Raw genomic sequence first — 9643 nt, forward strand, 5'->3', positions numbered from 1 at the left:
TCGATGTGTTCATACCTAGTCATTAATCTCTAGTATATCTTACTTCTAAGTGATCATAAGCATGCATACTGAATGGAAGGTCTAATATCTTTGTACAGTTGGGTTTACGGTACTTCTTTGGGTTTGGTAACTCAAGGTTGATGTGTTCATACCAAGTCATTAATCTCTAGTATATCTTACAAAAGTGATCATAAGCATGCATACTGAATGGAAGATCAAATATCTTTGTACAGTTGGGTTTACGGCACATGTACTTCTTTGGGTTTGGTTAACTCAAGGTTGATGTGTTCATACCAAGTCATTAATCTCTAGTATAGCTTACCTCTAAGTGATCATAAGCATGCATACTGAATGGAAGGTCAAATATCTTTGTACAGTTGGGTTTACGATACTTCTTTGGGTTTGGTAACTCAAGGTTGATGTGGTCAACAGCCCTGGAAATGAGACATAATACATGAGTAACAATCCATCAAAATATGCACAAAAAAATTCTTCAGCTATCGAGTCAATTCCAGCCCCCCCCCCCTTTTTTGTAATTTAGTTTTAGTATCTTTCAGAAATTGCTATTTAAAGTGTACGGACTGATACTTTTTATAATTTAGGATTTCTTTTTGAACTTTTGATCTCAACACAAGATTAGACATACCTCAAATTTTCAGTTGTAACTTTGACCTTCATCGGGAGACTGGCAACACACAAGTAAGGCATTACTGACCTTTTGGACACTTTGGATACTCAACCGTGATGGGGGTCGATACCAGTTACCCAGAGTGCAAGTGTTGAGGTCAAGTGTCCAAGTTACGACTGAATATTTGAGGTACGCCTAATCTTGTGTTGTTGAGATCAAAAGTTTAAAATCCTAAATCATTATGACTAACAACACAGATGAACTTTCATGCTAGTGTAGATACTTTTATGCTCAGTATGCATAAAAGCTACTTTGGTTATCAGCGCTGACCTCTGACATTTCATATCACATGACTTACCTAATACCTTTATTCTCCAATGACATCACAGTCTTAGTGTACAAGTCAATGTCAGTGATGGCAATGCCAGCTTCCATACAATCCGGATCCGTCTTCAGGAATCGTTGCTCAAAGTCCGGATCCTTCTCTATCTCACAATGACCTTTGACCTTCCATATCACATGACTTACCTAATGCCTTTATTCTCCAATGACATCACAGTCTTAGTGTACAAATCAATATCTGTGAGTGCAATGCCAGCTTCCATACAATCTGGATCCGTCTTCAGAAATCGCTGCTCAAGATCTGGATCCTTGTCTTCGTTCTTCTCTATCTCTGTCTTCTGATACTCCAAGACTTTCTCAAATTGATGAACTTCATGTGACCTTGACTCTTGCTTCATGAAGGTGATGAGGTCATATGGTTCTTTGAGGTTGAACTCAGAATTGACCTAAAATAATAATAATTTTAAAAAAAAACCTTTACAATAACAACAATACTACTACTACTACTACTACTACTACCACTACCACTACCACTACCACTAATACTAATACAGTGGAAACTCATTAAGGGTTGTTTCACATATGCTAGGCCTGACATTTTCGGGTAATTTTGTACCCGGGTACCCGGCGCATTTTTCGGGCGGGTAACCGGTTACCCGAAATTGAAAAGAAAAAAAATTCGGTTTTGTAGTGCCCTTGGACCTAGACCTAAATGCTAGGATCATTCATGGTTGACCTAAAAAACCAATTGAATTTTGCACGGTGTTTTGTGTTTTTAATATGAAAATTGATATATTGAAAATATGTCATACTCTAATAATGATATCAAAATACATTCAAATTCAATGCATTTTGATATCATTAATAGAGTATGACATGAAAACAAATTATCAATTTTCATATTAAAAACACAAAACACCGTGCAAAATTCAATTTTTTGGTTTTTTACTCTTTTATGATGAATAAAACATTTGTGGGAAAAATTAAAAAAACAAACATTTTTACTCTGTCCGCCAAACAACAACATCGCGTCAAACAAACAAAATCTTGCGTCTTCGCGTATCAACACGCCGCGTAAAAAAAAAAACGCGCATCATTTAGTTCACATCGTCTCGCGACATCGCGTATCAACACGCCCAGCATGGGTGACCAATGACCATCAAACTTTGCGAACATGGCAAAAATACAAATTAATACCCGTTGTAAATTTTTTGAGCATTCGACCTACTTATAGTTATACTGGCTTAAAAATTGTACATTTTATGTTTCACATTCACAAATTTTTTAGCAGTTGACTAGGAAGATTTTTAAAAGTACCTGTACTAAAACCATGATACTTGGTACAAAGAAGAAGTTGATTAAAATTAATGAAATGACACGACTGATCAATCGGTAATAAATTAGGAAGTTGGTAAAATGTTAGCAATAAAAACTCGGAAGGTGGTGATGCATTTGTAAAATTGCATTTATTTACGAACCGCGAAAGACGGGTGACCGCTAGTATATTTAATTAAAGCCATATTATAACATTTCTGTAAAAATAGATCAGTATTTATTTTCCATAAAATGCAGACGATGGTGGACGACATTATTCATGTGGCAACAGCAAATATCGTAAACAAAACAGACAATATGACGGCAACACTGCCTGGACAATGGACGCCCCGTGCCGAGTGATGTTTTTAGCTCTATCTGCCCCGTTAAAGAAAAAAAATGCACAAAATATATTTCTCAGTGAATGTATACATTTTCACATAAAAATAAATATTTTGGATTCAAAATGAATGTGAAATGTTTTTTTTTTTTATAACCGGGAGTGAGCGGGACTCGATCTCGGGATCCTCTGCATAGCAGGCGACAACTTCACCATTAGGCCTACACCACGCTAGGGAGCTGTAACTAGGCGAGTTAAAAAAAGGCGAGTTAAAGAAAAGCGAGTTAAAAAGGCGAGTTACCCCCACAGAGATTAGGTTTTTTTGTCAATTACCCCCCAAGTAAGCTAAAGGCAAGTTACGACAAAGCCATCAAGTCCTATCGGCGAGTTACGACAACACCAACAAGTCCCGTAAGCGAGTTACGACAACACCAACAAGTTAGTTTCGACAACACCAACAAGTCCCACAAGCGAGTTACAACAACACCATCAAGTCCTGCAAGCGAGTTACGACAACACCATCAAGTCCTGCAAGCGAGTTACAGCAACACCATCAAGTCCCATTGGCGAGTTACATGTAGGACTTGATCATTTTTGATGTAGGTTTTTCCTGTGAGATCTTCAATTTGGAAAGTAATGCTTTACCTTGTAATATTATAATATTAATTAATTATCCATACAAAGTTTGCAGATCTGTCATTTGTTACATTGCTGGGCCTCACTGACAAGTGGTTCCTGCTTAAAATTATTATTTGCTCCAAGGTTACCCAATACATTACCCTGAACTAAGGCTGGCATTTTCAGGCGGGCTCACGGGTACCCGAAATTTTAAAAAACAAAAACAATTTTGCACGATGTTTTGTGTTTTTAATATGAAAATTGATACTTTGTTTTCTGGTCATACTGTATTAATGATATCAAAATGCATTCAAATTACCCGAAAATGCCAGGCCCTGGCCTACATGTACCCTATGCCCTGAATCATCATTAATTACCCAGCATTAGCCTTCTTGACTTGACAAATGGCAGACAACAACAGATGGTAAGAATTAAATATAAAACATTTGAGATTTGAAATTATCACCAATGGGACTTGCGGTAAAAATCTTAACTCGCTTATTGGACTTGCCGTAACTCGCCGGCGGGACTTGTTGAAATTCTTAACTCGCCAATGGGACTTGTCGTAACTTCGCCGGTAAGGACTTGCCGTAAAATCCTAACTTCGCCAAGCGGACTTGCCGTAAAAATCTTAACTCGCTTATGGGACTTGTCGTAACTCGCCGGCAGGACCTGTTGTAAATCTTAACTCGCCGATGGGACTTGTTGTATTCTCAGCAGGGGTCACTCTTTAATCTCTGCAGGGGGTAACTCGCCAATCTAACTCGCCCATTCTTAACTCGCCATTTACCTGTCCCCACCACGCTAACCGTGATACACATTGGGGGAAAATTTTAGGTAATTAACATACCGTGCGTTATTCATACAAAACATTCAAAAAACAGTAAGTTTACAATGAGGTTCACTGTCGAACCTCAACGGATTTAGACTGATAAAATAGTGCTTAATAACATGCGTACAGTTTTAGAATAATTTGAGACATTTTTGTGTTTACGTGTAAAACCAATGACGACATCAAAATTCAGCCAATCTTGGCCGGCCCCCCCTGATAAAATGTTAGCTTTTACTGTCAGATATGCCCCCATTTAATTTTGAGCCGACCAAGTGAGGCAAAGTATAGTCATAGAAAATTGGAATTTACTATAGCCAAAATAATAAATTCTCGATCATGAGAGCCAACTTGGGAACGCACAGTTATTTGCGCCGAGCGTACTACGCAAAGACTGGCGCTTACGGCGCAAACACAGCTTTTGAGAATTGACCAATCACACGGTCGTTGCTAGGCAAGGACAAGGTCAAGGTTCGGTCATGCAGGTCGCGCAATCGTGTTATTCTATGAAAAATACGCTGTACGCAGAAGGTACATCCTCTCATGATCGAGAATTTATTATTTTGGCTATACTAGCGCCCATGCATGTTACTCCCGCGGTTGTAATACATGTAGGGTACGATCCTCGGGGTGTGTGTGTATGTGTATCCCGCATGCCGTGCAGGGCTGTCAACTTTTTGGAATTGCTTGGCGTGAGGCAGAGGCGTACCGGGATTTGTCGACTCCAATGTTCATTTTGTACTATATCCAGGCTGGACACATCACACTACCGTGTGATGTGTCCAGTTCGTCGCCGAACTTGCATATAACATGGAGAGCTTAGCATAACGGCCTGCCTATTTACGCTTCCTGAAAACACTCTTGCACATAACATACAAAACCACAAATTCACTAACTTCAACTTGCACTACCGACACCATGAAAAATATTTTAATTATTACCGATCCTTCAGAATACTTGCAAATATTGGCAGTTTCATAAAATCCTGCTGCTGAAAATCGTAAATTCCACAATCTTCTGTCAGATCCAGGTCAGTAATCACAGGTGGGCGAATCTACCAGCGTGACAAGACCAGAGATAATAAGGATGAGAGGCCACGCCGTACAAATAGCTAGCCTGATTGGCAAGCGTCGTACTGGCCAGATCTTCTCTGGTCGTGTATGATGAGTAGAGACCATAGAGCCCTATAGGGCTCTGTGGAAGAAACGGTTCCTAATGTTGAAGCCATGGATAATATGTTCATTTATACGAGAACCATATTGTTGTACCAATCACAGAACAGAATTTCACTTACTCACAGCTGTCAATCATTCTAGTGAAACGTAAGCTCCGCCTAGTATCAAGGTCTTCTTCTGCGCATTGGTTGTGCGCATTAACTAGCCTCCAGCACAAATCCTGTGCACACGATCAGGTTGGATGGGCGGTTTACGCCTGGTTTACACAACAGGAACTGCGATGCATCCTAAACTGGATCGTTTCCGTGTATTCGCATTGCATGGTGGGCAATTTGCGTAGCTCCACGTTCACAACAAAATTGACATAGCTTATGTAATTCAAATAATAAAATAATAAAATGTAATATTATCATGATAGATGCACGTTTTATTAAAACTTGAAAAGATTATTAAGTCCAATAATTTGTTTGTGTTAGTTTGCACGAGTCACAAAATGGCGACCCATCACGCATTTTCTGCATGTGCCGACATTAGTAACTCATAGTGACTGTCCTCAAACTAGCGCCAGTGTGTCTCATTCCTGATAACGACCCCAGGTAATTTTATGCAGAAAGTTTTCTTGCGAACAGCTGCAGGTGACAATTAAACAATGAACACGGCTTGTTTATGTACATGCGTGGGGAGGCTTGTACGTCAGCTGACGTGTTTTGGACATGTTCCGGCGTAAAAAAGTGTCGTTTTTCTTCATGTAAAATACCAGCGATGACCAGTTTTTTGTGGGCTATTTGATTTACAGGTATGTCGGTTCGTCATAGGGTAGAAATGATAGCTGTACAATTTGTATAACATACAGTTTAACATAGGCCTAAACATTTATGGGCACAAATCGACCTTCCGTATTATACACATGTCACTTGTATGACCCACCCTATGACCCCCGGGAGTGGTGAGTCACTTTACATAGGTGCGTCGGATTTAACTATACCATGACCCACATGTGTGTCTAAACAATGACTGACATTTGCCGACAATGACTGAGCCCCTGGTCAAAATTGTGACGCACATGTTAAGGATTATGACTGTCCTCATGACGCAAATTTGACTCACCATTTTAGGCATTTAGGTATTTTGACTGACACTGATGCGCCTAACCATTGACGCACCTAGGTAAAGTGACTGACACTGACGCACCCCTCGGGGTATGTTGTGACGCACATATTGAGTAAATGACCGTACCCTGCGTCACTAATTGGTTGGTAAATGACCCAACCATGACGCACATCCCCCGGGGGTCCTAGGGTGGGTCATACAAGTGACATGTGTATTATGCACAAGTATGTGGAAGTGGCAGGCATAATTTTGTACCATGATTATTTGAGCCACGGCGCTCGAGAATGTGAAAAGCGGGGGGGTAGGAGCAACAAATTATTCATGACGATGTGTGAGATTTTACTCATTTCCCAGCTTTTTGCATGAGATTTACTATTACATGTAGGTGTGATGTGAGAAATACAACCTTGACGTGAGACCGTGCCGTGAGAAAGTGACCCAATGCGTGAGAGTTGACAGCCCTGATGCCATGTACATACTGTGCATACGTGTTCGACTAATATAAATATTTCCATCGTACCGTAATAAAAAACGCCGGTTACATCGTTTTATTCAAAATCTCGGATTTTGACAAAACTACAGCACCTAAAGTCTTGATTTTTGCAGAGTATCTTTATTGACTAAAGTACATTACAATCGTGTAAAAACCAGAATTAAAAAAAAAAAAATTTGATGGCGTTCTCTTCAGCAAATAAATATGGCTTTAAGGCGGAGAGAGAGTCAGTCACTCACCATGCTCACTCTGCATGCATGTGACAAACCGTTCAAACCCAAGGGAACGTCCATTATATATGAGCCTTATATGGAAGTCACCACTTGACTTCGATTATTCCATGGTATCAAAAGCCACAAGTACTTGAGTACCATCACCCACGGTCAGCTGACATTATTTTAGCAGATTTAAAAATAAATAAAAATACATTTATTATAAATGAAAATGAATCATAATATTATGATTTAAAAAAAAAAAAAAAATACAGGAATTATTAGTACTAGAGATTTATTATGTAAAATAATAAACAAAGTCGTCATTTTAGTAAATCATGACAAACTTATAAAATTAAAATCATGCTACTATGCTAGCCGCTACAGTGCCATCTAAATAAATTTAAATTAATTCATGAATGATAAATAAATGAAAGTTACCTGAAGAAATTAACAAAAATAAGAACATAAACAAATAATATATTGTACAAATAAACGAAAAGGCCTATAAAAGAAAAAGATAAAGAAAAAATCTGAAATGAATTCAGTGTAGGCCTACTTTTTAATTGTATTTTTACAAATTCAAAAATAAGATAGTGATATTAAATAATAAATAGTAAGGCAAAATAAAAAAATAAACATGTTTCACGTCCCCTCCCGCTTCCTTTTTTGAGGTTTCCTCAAATATATTTTTATTTTTTGAAATTCAGTTATAACTTTTCAAAAAATATGTCTAGGATGTTGGAATGCTTTCTATAGCCTTGTTAAGATACAAGAAACACTTTAAGAAGGTTTTGTGATCATTAGAGGGGTGTAACTCTCAGAACAACAAATAAAAAGGGCCTCCTCCTTTTTCCAGGCATTATTGTATATGCTAAAACAGCTCTAAGTATGGATATTTACACCAATTTTGCGATAAAAATAGAAAATAAAAAGCCCCTCCTCCTCCTTTTTTCAAAAACCCGGACGTGAAACATGTTTTATTTTTTACTTGGCCTAATAGTAATATTAGGTCTAGTAATAATAATAAATAATAATAATAATAAAATAATGATTAATATTTATAATAATAATTTAATAATATAATAGTAATAAATAAAAATAAAAATAATAGATAATATAAATAAATAAATAAATAATAATAAATAGTAGTAATATAATATTTAAAAATAATATTGATTACAAAAAAACATAAAAAAAAAAACATTCATCCCATTCATTTATATCGTGTTATTTTTAATAATATTAGGCAAAATAAAAAAATAAACATGTTTCACGTCCCCTCCCGCTTCCTTTTTTGAGGTTTCCTCAAATATATTTTTATGTTTTGAAATTCAGTAATAACTTATCAAAAAATATGTCTAGGATGTTGGAATGCTTTCTATAGCCTTGTTAAGATACAAGAAACACTTTAAGAAGGTTTTGTGATCATTAGAGGGGGTGTAACTCTCAGAACAACAAATAAAAAAGGGCCTCCTCCTTTTTCCAGGCATTATTGTATATGCTAAAACAGCTCTAAGTATGGATATTTACACCAATTTTGCGATAAAAATAGAAAATAAAAGCCCCCTCCTCCTCCTTTTTTTCGAAAACCCGGACGTGAAACATGTTTTATTTTTTTTACTTGGCCTTATCAAACTTATTTCTCCACTGAAAATAATAAAATAACTGTAAACAATTATAACTAAATATATTATAACTAAATATTAATTGAGTGACAGCCAATCGATCAAAACCCATCATAAACATCCAGGCATCCATTGCCAAGACGGCGTAAGAGGATTAGGTAAATAATAACAAAGAACTAGTATTATAATAATAAAGGACGTTCCCTTGGGTTTGAACGGTTTGTTGCATGTGCACTCACTCTGCCACTGATGATGGTGGATGAGCCTAAAATGCTATGAAAGCGCGACTGAAAAGCAATATTTAGTGTATGGAGTCTATGGAAAGTGAGCGCCAGAGACAGACAACACTTACCTGCTGAGTTATGAGTCCTTCTTCAGTAACTACCCAATGAGTGGAACCAAATGATAAGGGTAAATATAACCATAATAACACGGCGGCCAACAGGACACTAAAATTCCGTGTCCCGCAGACCGCCATCTTGATTGTGACTGATTGTGATCACTGGCCAGATCGGAACGTAGGGGGGCGCTATTAATCTTTTCCAACAGTGGCCAGGCAGCAGATGAGTGGCAGGAATAAAAAAAAAAAGAAGTTTGATAGGGATAGCTTTGCGCAAAGCATTCGACCGTACCGTCTATCACGTCACGACATCAGTAAACCTAAAAAATTGGGTGCTTCTGTCACTGCACATGAGTGGTTCAGTTCATATCATATTTATCGTGCCGCACCCAGAGAGTGTGTTTTAAAGATACTGTCAAACTCACGCCCTGTTTCAACAGGTGTCCCCCAGGGCAGTATAATATACTAGGTCCATTGTTTTTCCTTTCAAACCATTTATCAACAGTATGAACAAAGTCATTTCCCATGGTCAAATATCTATATGTATGCTGACGACACAACACTCTCCGTCCGCAGTGGTAAAGACCCTCAAGATATTTCTGGTAAATTGTCTT

At 37.7% G+C, this 9643-nt stretch overlaps 1 protein-coding gene across 1 annotated transcript in view; it reads right to left on the minus strand.

Annotated features, from left to right (window-relative positions):
* Window positions 1-9167, minus strand: part of LOC140167720 (tetratricopeptide repeat protein 17-like) — a 44705-nt gene extending 35538 nt beyond the window's left edge. The window contains 4 exon segments of the mRNA XM_072191015.1: window positions 44-166; window positions 323-434; window positions 1157-1416; window positions 9042-9167. Of these exon segments, the coding sequence (XP_072047116.1) occupies window positions 44-166; window positions 323-434; window positions 1157-1416; window positions 9042-9167 (621 nt within the window).
* Between the last annotated feature and the right edge of the window lie 476 nt (window positions 9168-9643).

The sequence above is a fragment of the Amphiura filiformis genome, chromosome 13 (genome assembly GCF_039555335.1).
Source record: "Amphiura filiformis chromosome 13, Afil_fr2py, whole genome shotgun sequence".
NCBI lineage: Eukaryota > Metazoa > Echinodermata > Ophiuroidea > Amphilepidida > Amphiuridae > Amphiura > Amphiura filiformis.